At 41.3% G+C, this 12,941-nt stretch overlaps 1 protein-coding gene across 1 annotated transcript in view; it reads right to left on the bottom strand.

Moving 5' to 3' along the window:
• The window catches only part of rasgef1b (RasGEF domain family member 1B), a 29,900-nt gene extending 17,504 nt beyond the window's left edge, over window positions 1-12,396 (bottom strand). Inside the window, exons 1-4 of the mRNA XM_005808791.2 lie at window positions 12,113-12,396; window positions 3,667-3,852; window positions 3,347-3,469; window positions 3,117-3,254 (exon numbers count right to left, since the gene is read on the bottom strand). Coding sequence (XP_005808848.1) covers window positions 3,117-3,254; window positions 3,347-3,469; window positions 3,667-3,846 — 441 coding nt within the window. The 5' untranslated portion in view covers window positions 3,847-3,852; window positions 12,113-12,396. The remainder of the gene's footprint in view (window positions 1-3,116; window positions 3,255-3,346; window positions 3,470-3,666; window positions 3,853-12,112) is intronic.
• Between the last annotated feature and the right edge of the window lie 545 nt (window positions 12,397-12,941).

Genomic DNA, 12,941 nt, shown 5'->3' with positions numbered 1-12,941 from the left:
CTCTGCGTTTCAAGAAGGAAGTGAGGCAACAAATGTCTTTGAGGTGGATTTATTTGGGAGCTCCAAATCTTCATTACACCAGCACCCTCTTTCCTCTAGTGAAAACAAAGAAGCTGACAGTTATACCTGAGGCACGTTCCAACACTTACACCAGGTAAAGGGGTGATCCAAAAAGAAAAGACAAACAAACACTACTTACACAAACCTAACAATAAATGATCCAACAAATATTTACATACATGCAAATTATTAAAATGAAACTAATCTAAAGTCAATCAAAAAGTAAATATAACTAAATATACATCCTCAGAGTATTCCCCCTCTTAATGGAAGTTGGTATGCTCCAGGAGCATTCGTCTCCCTCTCTGATCCACCTTGCTGAGACACACCCAGAAAGGCAAATACTCAATTAACTCAAATTGAACTAATCTAAATCAAAACGAACTGACATTTCCCCCCCCCCACATTCTCCGAACAGGAAAGATGGCCAGTCTCCCCACCCACAAAGAATGTTCACCAAATGTCACAATATAACTAAACAAAGAACTAATACAAACACATTTGAACTGAAAACAACATAATATCAATAATCAACATGGGATGGAACCCGTGTCTCCATCACAAGAACCTTTGACACTTTTATGCACAAACTGTTAGGATTGATCAAATACGTTCAGAAAAAATCCAACGTTATCTTTGGAGTTTTTTTCTTCTTTTTTTTTCCAGATTTGATTTACTGAAATAAACATCACCACAAAATTTCCCTCAGCATGTTCAAACTAGTTTAGAGATGTCCATTAATGGAAACAGTGGCAGAGAGGAGCTTCACTGTTATCTAACAGGATCTCTTTGCCACCAAGCATGAAATCCACTCATGGGAAAGTACCGTGGAAACTCTCCGCAACTGGCTTTCTGTTTTCATTAAGCGCAGCTAAATGTCAGCTTCTGTTCGTCTAATACGAAATCAAAATATGTTTACATGGCCGTCAAAACAATACTACGTCTCTGTGAGCACGACCGTACGAGTGCAGACATGTTGCAGGTTGTTTCCAGGCTTTGCACAGAAAAAAATCAGATATATGGAGCTGTAGATGTATCAGGTGAGAAAGCATGGATGTTCTGATTCAATCTCGATCGATACTTAGAAGTATTGATGGGTCATTTGAAGCCTGTTTTTAAAATGAGAGTTTGAAAGATTGGAGAAGTGGTTTATTAAGTTAAAGCTAAAAACCCAAAAATATGGACAAAAAGTCAGCTAAAGAAACTGTAAAATGTACATTAACTAAATCTGACAAGGGGTAAACCAGGGAGTGACTGCTTGATCAATGATGGGTGAAGTAATTACAGGTGAATGTCAGGTACGAAACCATTATGACACAGAGCCATAATGAAGAAAGATAAAGGAACTGAATCTGAACTTCCTTTGTTCAATGTTTTTTAAGTTCTGCATCTTTCTTACTCATCTTAAATCAGATAAAGTAGAGCACAAATCTTTGTATTGCATCAAATGAAAGCTGCAGTCCGGGCCTTCCAGCGACATGCCAACACATGTAGGTGTCCTGCACTCTGCCTGTTGCACTGAAGCTTCCCAACATTTGTAGAAAGCAGTGACTATTTTTAGAGTTGATCTGCTCTTTAAATTGGGTTTTTACTTTAGATGAGCATATAGCTGAGATGGCAAAATCTGGCAGAAAAAAGAAGGTCAGTATGGAGGATCAAACTGAGGATCATCTGCATAAAATGAATCAGTCCATGTTATAATTTTAATTAGTTTTTTGTTTTAAATATTAAAATAACTCCCATATTTTCCTATTTTAACTCTTTTCACTTCACACTGTCAAGTGTTACAAGGAAACCTGAAACTGCTGCTGTGTGTGTTACTCAACAAGCTGTTGCTAGGTACCCAAAGAGTGAGTGAGTGAGTTTATGCTAACCACTTAGCTTAGCACATGGTGAGGGCTTGAATGGCTAAAGTCTTTCTTCTGCCTATATCTCCCAGAATGCTGTGCGGTTCTGGATCTGAGTTCAGTGAGTAGGACCACAAAAATGAGTAAATAACCACACAATGAAGATTATCCATATAAGATTACTATGAACTTAAATCTGTGTAAGTCTTAAAATGAACTGCAGTCTTCATAGGATGATTGGAGGAATTTCCTTTTTGAAGATTGTTGAGAAAATGCTCTTAGACTGTTTTCTTCACAAAATGTGATGCGTATCTCATACTGGAGAACCCTATCAGGATCTCCTCTGACCCCCAGACTGCTGAGACCTTCCCTGACGGTGCACTCAGGTACTTTCACTTTGAGCTTCTGCTGCTATTTTTATCCTACGGTTGCATTTCCTTTCAAAACAAAAGCAGCATGAGTCACTGCCTGTCAAAACAACGTCTCTGACTGAAAAGTGGAGGGTCAGCATGTTCATCAGGGACAAAAACGAGTCGACTCTACCTTTATTCAACCGGCCCAGCTCACTGTGCACTAAGCCAGGGACAGTCAGCTCTTCTGCAGTGGAACAAATCAAACGCTGCTTAGGAAGGAGCATGCAGCAGAGACCAGAAAAACCCACCTAGCTGCTAAACAATGAGGCTTTTCTCTGAACGCAGCCGGCCTCAAAACCTGCTTTGTTGCCACTGACACCCCACTTTCCCTCACACAGCTGCTATCTGTGGAAAAGATCTGCAGAGCCTGAAATTCTGCTGGCTGTGCAGAGGGCTAGTGTCAAACATTATCATCTAAAACACTAGGGGTGCGCCGATTTTTTTCTGGCCAATCCAAAAAATGCCAATTTCGATTATAGCAGATACTGGATACTGATGTTTTCTGTCTGACATGTTGCTAAGTATAGCAAGAAAGTTCCTGAGTTGGCAACAGTGGAGTGACTACTGTTAAATGCAAAAGTGTAAACATGACCTGGTGGGCCGGTCTGTCAGTCAAACCTCTCTAATAGGAAAGTGGAAGGGGACAGAGGTGATTTTTAGACCTTCGCTGAGGTTTCACATGCAAGTATCGGCCGATCACTAATCTCCCAAAATTAAGCAAATCAGTGCCGATAAATTGGTGCACTCCTAAAAAAACATTGTTTTGCAGATGCTAAATCAGGAAGATCAAAGTGACCTCGTCTCCGCTGGCGAGCCGGTGGGTCAGCTCCTTCAGGCTGCGCATCATCCGCTCATCCCTGAAGTCATAGGGAAACGTTTCCGTCCATTCCGTCAGCAGCTGCAGAATCTTTGGAGTGATCTTTCGGAGTCTCAGCTGGAAATTCAGAACAAGTGGACAGTGAGAAAACAGCAAAGCAGCCAGTCGGGGTTGAGATTTAGTTTATTAGATGTAAAAGTTCAGCAAACCTTATCCGCTTGAGGATCACTGAGTCGCTGCTGCTCCACGCACAGGTGGCACACTTTGGACATAAGTTCATACGGGTGGATGAAGAGGCGAGAACTGAGCAGGAAGGTAAAGACATACGTCCTCTGCACAGGAAGGAAAATATAAAAAAAATATTCACAATCACAAGGCTGAGGGTATGTGAGGGTATTTCTCAAACTTTCATGGCCTGGTGGCTGAAAAGAAATGCAATGCATGAGAGGAAACAGAGAAAATGAAAGCAGCAACTTTGATCTAAGAGCGAAAGGGTTTCAAAGTAAATTAGGCAGAACATTGCACTCACGTCTGGATAATAGTCCACAGTTGGCACCAGGTGGTGAATGAGGGCCTCCAGGGAGCCAGACGCCAGGTTGTTGTCATGATAATAAAGGCCGGGGTAGACTTCCTCCTTGGACTCGTCGTACAAATTGTTGTTGTAGCCACCGGTGTTCAGCTGCCCCTTGAAAGGTGGTGTCTGCGGCATGTTGTCCTGTCCAGACAAAGGGAACAAACATCAGAACAGACGGGCAATGCTTCTCCGCCTTTCCTGGGGTGAGTTTAGCCGCAGACGCTGGTGCAGCAGAGCAGCCAAACAAATCCAAAATAACTCCAGACTGCAGAAGGTTTGTTTAAGAAAATAGGGTTGCACACATTCCCTAAACAAAGTGTTTCCCCACATGGAAAACTTTGGCCTTCTGGGCTTCAGCTGTGTTTATGTGGAAAACAACAATTAAGAAGCAAAGATAGGTAAGGAGACAAGTAGAGGTAACTCTGAGGTTAAACAGATCCTAACATCAGTCCAGAGATGTGCAGCCTGGACTTAATGAAACCTACCAAAATAGGAGTAAATCTCAACTCAGACCAGACACTGAGATTTGCGTTATGGAGATGCGGTCCAGTCAAAGAAAATTGTTATTCTGGTCTATAAACCAGAATTTTTTCAAAGTCTTTTTGGAAATTGTTACTGGAGGCGCAGAGATGGTGCATGCCTGTGTAGATCAAATTCAACTATAAAAACAAAAACAAAAAACAATTTCCAGAATCTAAATCTCGACCTTTTCACTTGACGATTTTGGCCCATGTGACAAAAGGTTTGATCAATGCCATCTCCTAGGAAACATAAGAATTTAACAATTCGCTATTAAATAAGAAAATCTAATTAACAGGAAAAGCCTTTCATGCTGGATCCTTTGGGACTAATAGATTACCGTTGGTAAATAAGTCTCTGTTAAAACACTCTTGAATGCAAACAGAAAAACATTGAGAGAGCAGAAAAACGTGTGGAAGCTCATGAGGGATTCTGGGCCAATCTGCAGCCCTGCAGGAGGGCTTGACTGTTGTTTCACCCTGAAATCATCACGGTGCGATCACGCTGTCTGCTCAGTTCCTCCGCGGTCATGTGTGTGTGTACGTGACTCAGACTGTAGATGAGAGTTGGTGTGTGCCTGCGGGCGGGTGGGTTGGTGTGTGTGTGACCAAAGGAAGCAGAGAACATTGAGGAGTGTGTGTTGTCAGATGTAAAATCCTCGTGTTTTCAGGCAATCGCAGCTTTGACAGTACCTGTGAAAGTACAGGATGTGTGTGGAAACGACGTCACCGGATGTTCTTACAGTAAAAAGATGAAAACAACTGACAGTTTGATTGATGATGGACCAGCTCTTATATTTGGGTGATAAATCGACTTTATTGATTTATCAAATTTTTGGTGTTTGAAAATTTCATTTTTGGAAAACCTTAATGTTTTTTTTCACCAATGCACCTCTTGGGTTTCCATAGTTCAGAGTGATGTCAGCGCACCCAGAGCCGCCATCTTGTTTGACGAGCGTGTTTTACAGCTCCTATATAGTGGATTTTGACTTCAGCTCAAGTCTACAAAAAATATAAGAGTCAGGATAAGATATTTTTTCCTTTTTTTTTTACAAGAATAAGGCAATAATATTACAAGAATACCATAGTAATAATACAAGAGTACATCTGACAGTCAAAGTAAAGTCTGAATATTACCAGAATAAAGTCATTGTTCTCATTAAAACAACTTTATTTTACACTCTTGAGGTAAAATTGCTTCTTTGTTCTGCTAACATTATGTCTATGTTGTTGTAATTAAACAAAAATACGTGTTTAATACTTATAAAAGCCAGTATTTAAAAATATTTTATGTCATTTGTCATTTCTTTTATGAAAACAAAAAACAAAACAAGAAACTTGATTAAAATTGTAAATCGGATCTGGTGTGATTACCCCCACAGATGAGGACGTGAAAAGGTTTTTCAATTAGTTTGGTTTATTTTACACAGTACAGTGTGAAAACGAACCGCAGCAGCTGAAAATGTAACAAATGATGCAATTTTGTTCTCCAATCAAACCGAGTCCATCAGACTATCAGGAGGGAAAACAACCGTAGGAAGTTTTAACCAGAAACTTCAGTCTAAAACTCAAACTAGCCATTTTGCTCTGAAGGGTTGACCTTTGAACCTGGCGCCGCACACTAAATGCCGAGAGAACACAGAGGGATCCTTCTACCCTGGAGGTGGAGGGGATCCAACAATCCCAACCCCGGTCCGCCCACACACACCCGCACCGCCCAACAATATGCTGCCCTGTGGCCGCCCGCCAAATGTGAAAGCCTTTACGGCTGACGCACTGCAGAGCTGCCAGGGATCGATTCATGGATGCCAGGAGGAATAAAAACTGCACCTGCCCACACACTGAGACAAACAGCCCAAATAAATTCAGGGGTTTGTTGTGCGGCCAAGCAGCAAAGGCTTAGAAAAACCTGGAAAAAAAGACTGGTAAACATCAGCTGATCAAATCAGATTCAGTTGATTCTGCTGAGCAGGTGGATAGATACCAGAACCTTCCTGTTTTTATTCATGAGCACTTTTTAAGCTCAGACCTCCTAAACAGTCCCCTTCATCCAAACACATGCTGCTCCATAATGCACATGTGCACAAACAAACCACCGCCATTATTCAGGCAGACAAGCGTGGCCATTTCCATGAGAATGGCGGGTGTTGTGGAGTCAGAGCGCAGCGGCCTCGGCATCTGCCGCACCATGTGGCCTTGACTCAAAGGCGAGGGCATCACGAGTCAGACGGGCGGAAGAGGAGGGATGCTCACACACAAAGTCAACAGTTGTGAGAAGTTTGTTTACTCCTTGGAGGGTTTTACTGGCAATAACTTACACGAAGGGACACTTCTGCACTCCGCAGCAGCCAAGCTTGATCGCAGACGCACAAAGAAGTCGTAAAAGTTGGGCTTCACGAGAAGAGAAAAGCAGCAGCAGCAGGTGATTGAGTGCTGAGAACGTCACTGTTCCTCGTTTCCCAGCTGGGATCTGAACACTGAGCTCCTCTGAAACGCAGCAGGTGAAGACTCTGGACATCCTGCACACAATCACACTGACTGCTCAGCTCCTAAACGGGTTTCACTGTTTGCAGTTTGGACCTTTTCTGTCTTTGTGTTCCTCAAACTGCCAAAAGAACCACAGATGAGTGTTGCACAGTGACGTGCGGTGAGGTTCATAGCTGGAGAGGCACTGACGTCATCAGAATCAGATTTGAGGAGTGAACAAGACGAACGTCTGGGATCTTGAGCGCCCCCTGCCATGAGGCAAGAGAACTGCCTGCCTCACCTCGAACCTGTTCTCTGCCGTTTATAATCGCTCATTACACGAAACACGTTACACAAACACAGTTGGTGACAAAAAGCGCTGTACATTATATACATAAGCTAAATTATTGGAAATAAGTTCACATATTAAATTTGTTTAAACCATTTTATTGACGCCGTACAGCAACATGCTCTCTCCGCTTAGCAGCCAGCGCAGAGCCAGGGGTTGCGCAATCCAAGGTGAGGCAGAGCTCGCTGCTGCCTCACCGGCATCGCTTCCAAGCATTTGAATGGGAAAATAAGAAAATTCAGTGATTTTGAACAAATAAAAATCGAAATTGGTGAAGCTACATGAAAAATAAATATTTTTTAGTACAAACCACCGGATGAATATAACAATTTAAATTACTTTATGATTATATATTTTCTTTCTTTCCATGATGGCTGGTGAGGCACTGCCTCACCTGCCTCCCCTGACCGCACGTCACTGGTGTTGCATCAACTGTCTGCACACAAATTAGCTGTAAACTGCAAATGGGTCCAAAAAAGATGAGCAGTTCAAACAAATTGATCAAATAGATACATCTCTAAAGGAAATTGATCAGATTAATCGCGACAAATCAATTATAGAAATAACTGTCAACTAATTTAGGAATCAATCAACTAGAAAAAAAGGCCATTTGCTGAAAAAAAACATGTCAGAGCAGTAAGTAAGTCAAAACTATGCAAAATATATTGCATTTAAGATCATTTAAAAAAAACACCTTTGTCCACAAATTAATTTTATGTTACTGCATAAGCTAGAAAATATTTATTTTCTTATTCACAAAAAGAACAGTTATTTGTTAATCTTTTAACAGATTAAAAGATTACATCTTTTAATCTGTTTATAGTATAGCATAAAAGAATTAAGTGGTTAAATGAAAGATCTGTAAAATGTGCCAATTTGTATCCGATTAATTGTTAGAATAATCAATTGATGAAATAATTTGAGAGAGAGACAGAGGAGTTGAACATCAGAAGTTCAACTTCTGAAATCAAATTACAACCAAATGAACCTTTTTCTGGTTGCAAGTCGTAAAAACAGAAGCCACTTTTTGTTTTCAACCCCATCGCTCGTCTTCCTCCAAACCCTGATCGGGTTGTGAAGGTAACAGGTGAAGGAGAAAAACCCAGAGATCTTTCTCCCCAGAGAGACAGTCACCTCTACTGCCTCCTCCAGATGTGGAGGAGCAGCAGCTCTACTCTTTAAAAATATGGTTACAAAAGTAAGAAGAGGTTTTCTTGTCACCTTGTCTGAGTGAAGCCCGTTTATTTGTCCAAACCCAGCAGCTGCAGCCTTCCTGAGAAAAACAAACCCAGGATGCTGAGGAGCAGAAGACAAGCGACGCCCTGTGATTTACACATGGCTTCCAGGTGCCGGCCCGGGCGAGTCCGCTGGTCCGACGCAAACAAACCCTCAACACTTCGCTGCTGGTTCAGAACGAAGCTGCCGGCTGGGTGGTAGATGGAGGTAAACAAACAACATGGCAATAAAGTTAACGGAAACGGAGGGGGGTGCTTAGGTTGGGTAGATGATCTTAATTATAGCCTAACTGGCTGAGTGTGCAACCATCTGTCACAGACTGCTGAGGAAGTCTGGTTTGGACTTAAAATGGATATAAAAACAGAAGAAATTCTGCTTGCTGAGTTTAATGGTGACTGCAGGAGAAAAACTCATTTCAGGCCCGTCAGGTTTTTGTCACATTTTTCTACATTTGCATGATGATTTATGGTATCTGAAATCAAATTAAGACTCTGTGCAGTTGCAGAAAGAACTGGAGAATCATTAGCGGAGTAAGCGCTCAGGTAATTTACCCCTGAAAATGGGTGGGGCAGCTCCACCCTGAGGTGGGAGCCCGGTCTCTAACTTTGGCCAAAATAACGAGCTTCCAACAGATCCTGTCTGAGGCTCTTAATGACCCTCAACAGGCATCACCACTTCAGAGGCAGGAAAACTGCAGAGGAAATCCTTACCTCAACCTCAGAGATGAAGGGAAACCCTCAACTGATTCTTTTTCAAGAACCAGACAGAAGTGAGGACTGGAGGTCAGCAGGAAGCCTTTGGGATCCTGAAGGGAAACGGTCTGAAATGTGTCTGTTCTTCCACTAAAAATAGATCCATGTAGCTGGGCATTGGGGGGAATGTGGTGGAGACACTGTGAGGGATCCTGAGTGCATAATCAACACCCACACACACTGCCACTCTGCTGTGTAAACACTGACAGGCATGAGGAATCTCACTCATCTGTGGCCGGAGGAAACGAGGCAGAGATCGGGCTGGAAGAAGCCAGAATGCTGAAGCTGAACTGAGGTCAGAATTATTTTAAAGGGAGACTATTATGCAACATTTTCCATGTATTTATACTTCCATTGGGGTTTCTGCTGCTTCTAAAAACACCCCAATAGTGTTTTTTGACAATCAGTTAATGTTTTTTGATGTCTGGAAAAGAAGCCATTTAAAAACCTTCAGCATGAAACATCATAAATCAACAGGCGGTTACTTAAAAACCAGCATGTTTGGTCAGCTGGTTTTACCGCTGCATGTTTAGGTGTTGATTTACCATCCAGAACCACTTGCTTAATTTTTGTTGGTTGTGCAGGAGGCTTTACTTCTGCTTTTCAAAGATATGCGGTTGTATAATCACGCATCTGTTTGCAGCCATTTCCACATGCGAGTGTAAACTAAAATCTAATTATCTAAGAAGGATTTTGTGCAAAAAATGTGTTGAACATGTTTTACATTTCCTATAAACTTATCCTAACTTGTTCCAGGAAGCATAATAGGTCACTTTTAACCTATTGAAACCAATCCAAAGCACATCAGTGCACATGGACCATTAGAAAAATTTTAAAATTTAAAAATAAGAACCTGTGATGTAACACATCAGTCCTCAATCTGACAGCAGCATATCAGTCTGGGAAGTGAAGCGCAGCCACTGATAGCTCCTGCGCGTTTCCTGAGCTCATTTATGGCACTGATGGGTGCTGTTGAAGCAACAACGTTTAAAGTGGGAAAACGCCAGCAGCTGCTGCAGCGAGCGAGAAAATTCACAGCTTCCATCCAGCAATCTGTCACCTGGCTTCATCAGTCCCCAGCAGGATCATTAACCCCAAACAGACGACGCAGAGAGACGCTGCAGACGCAACCAGCTCAGGTCGGGACGTCAAACATCAGAAACTTCTGAGTTTCTGTGAAATAAAATAAACTGAATGCAGGAGAAAATGTTTTGTTTAGTTGGGGTTTGTTTCCAAACAAGGGAAGTCTGAAACCTGCGGCTCCACAGTACAATGTGGGAACCTCCAAAGCCGTTTTATTAGCTTTGGACAAATAAAATACTGCAAATATATAAAGTTTTCCATGTATTTTAATGAAATATCTGCACATTCTCATAACACAAAGTTCCTAGTAGTATAACAAACCCTTCTTTCGTTTTCAACACAGAAATGCCATGATTCTTTCACTGTCAAATAAAAAAAGTCATAGAAAAGGTTTGAATCCAGTTTTAGCACCAATTCATCACAATGAGCTGCGGCACAAACTGATACAAGCTGGAGGTATGTAGAGGTTTTACAAAGTTTCCTTCTTTCATTCTAAAGTATTTTCAATGAAATGCCAGAGAAAGAGCCAGAATGACAAGATCTTTCTCCAGGTGTGTTGAAGAAAGAAGCAACACAGCGCTGCCCCTCCCCCACCTGTTGCTAAGCACTGGCTGGAAAAACTCTACTGAGGTAAATTCTGGAATTTGGAAGGTTTTCCAGTTGCAAAAACAAAGAAATGCATAAAATAGAAACTATAGGGCCAGCATCCATCACTTTATGATAACATAAACAATAACAATAATGGATTTTATTTGCTAATGCCCTTTACTTCTTGAGATCTCCAAAGACTAAAACACAAAACAAGCAATTACAGTAAATAAAAATAATTTAAAAATGAATAAACAAGAGATTAAAACAAATATCAAAGAAACTGAACCAAAAATGTTGCTAAAAATAATTTTTTTAAGACCTTAAAGACTTTTGGCTAGCTAAGACTAGTGTGAAGACGGAGCAGATAGCCTGACTAACTATACAACTAATAACACATTGTTATACTTTAGTTACTTTATGTAGAAAAAACCTGTTAAAAGTTTTAAGTCCCGAACTACAAGGACTTAAAACATATTATTCTATTATTTTTGCTAAAGGTTACATTTCAAAATTAAGCTAGCAACAAATATTGCAAATGTGACAATAAAGAGGATGAATAATCTCAGTAGCCCCAGAAATATTCATCAATCATGCTGCGCATTTTCGTTTTATATTTTTGCATCAACTTAATGATAAAGTGTAATTATTGTCATTATTTTTTGATTCTACAATCTCGTGGTTCGATATTTATTTAGTGCCAAAAAGTGAAATTGCCCCAGTGATGTCTAAACCAGCTAATAGAAGAGACTCGTCAACCATATCAGATCCCTGTACCACCAACTAACACCATGTTGAACCTGAAACAATGACCCGTTCAGGTGACCCTCAAGCATTTGCACAATTTCAGCCGATCAGAGTCCAACCAAATTACCAATAAACGGATTAAACTTGTCAGCACGTTGAGGGAAAACCCAATCCAAGCTCCTAATGCCGACCAGCGGCAAGGAAAGCCAAGGCGCACAGGCCAGAGGTATTGGAGAGGGATGCGGGATTAACTCCACTGATCCCTCTGTCTCTGCAGGAGAGTATCAGGAAGGAGGGAATCCTCTTAGCCACAAGGTGCAGGAGGTAAAAATAGCCAGGAAATGACACAGATTTTAGACATCCAATACCGGACAGGAGAAGTTGTTTAGATAGGATTATTTTGGGGAAAAAAGGTTAAAGTTAGCTTCACTTTAGTTTGGAAAAGGCGCAAAGCTCGAGCGCGTTGCCTGAAAACAGAACAAGTCAAACTTCTTACTGAACAGGTGCGATGTAGAAAGAAAAGCCGTCATGACGCATGAGTTCATTTACAAGCAGCAGCAGCTCAGGCGGGTTCGGATCCATCCAACACCTGCGCGCAATCTGGACGCGCTCCAAACTCCATCCCAAATTCAATCTGAAGCTAAACTCAAAACCAAACTCACCTTAATGAGCAGGAACCGACCAGGTCTGAGGTTTTCTTTCCCCCACAACAGAAAAACGGCTAAAAACAAATCCTCAGCTTGCAGCACTTTTTTTTTTTTTTTTTTTACATGAGAATAAACCGCTCCGCTCTCTCACTGCAGCATCGTTCACTTAATGCAGCGAGAGTAAAAAAATGTTTATTCCTGGTTAAAATTCAGAAAAATGATCAGGAGAGCCGGGAAAAGTCCAGAAGCATCAAATGGTAAAACCTCCGCAAGTTGTGTTTGTCCGCTGCCTTTTCCAACATCTGAGCGCTGAAAGCAGCGATCAGCCTCAAGATTCACCGACACACACACACAGAGAGGCAGCAGCCAATCGCAGAGCAGAACACGCCCTGTAAACCCCCCCCCCTCCTCTGCTTCTTTCATTTTCATTTCCCTCTCCCTTTCTCCATCTGCCGCCCTCAGAAGTTTCACTTCTTTATTCCTTCTGTTTTATTTATGGGAAATTTATTTAGCGGTAAACAAAAAAAAATCCAACTTCCAGCTTCCGACCTGACAGGAATTTCTGCGGGGGAATTTATAAAACTACATGCAGTAATTAAACCAATAATCTGCTCAGGTGGTTCCAGCTCAACACAGATCTGATGGTTGTTAATGACATATTAAATAAATTCAGAGTTTATTTCTGTTAGTTATGATGGTTAGGCCCCACAGCCAATGGAAGTTGCAAATTATGTCTCTCAGATCATTAAAACTGCAAAAGAACAATAAAATGCAGAAATATATTCATACTAAAATATACACGTTATTATGTTGTGTCACCCTTGACAACACACTGCAAAAACAC

Source organism: Xiphophorus maculatus, chromosome 12 (assembly GCF_002775205.1).
Source record: "Xiphophorus maculatus strain JP 163 A chromosome 12, X_maculatus-5.0-male, whole genome shotgun sequence".
NCBI classification, from domain to species: domain Eukaryota; kingdom Metazoa; phylum Chordata; class Actinopteri; order Cyprinodontiformes; family Poeciliidae; genus Xiphophorus; species Xiphophorus maculatus.
Note: the sequence above shows the minus strand (reverse complement) of the source record. Positions and strands in the feature narration are given on the sequence as shown.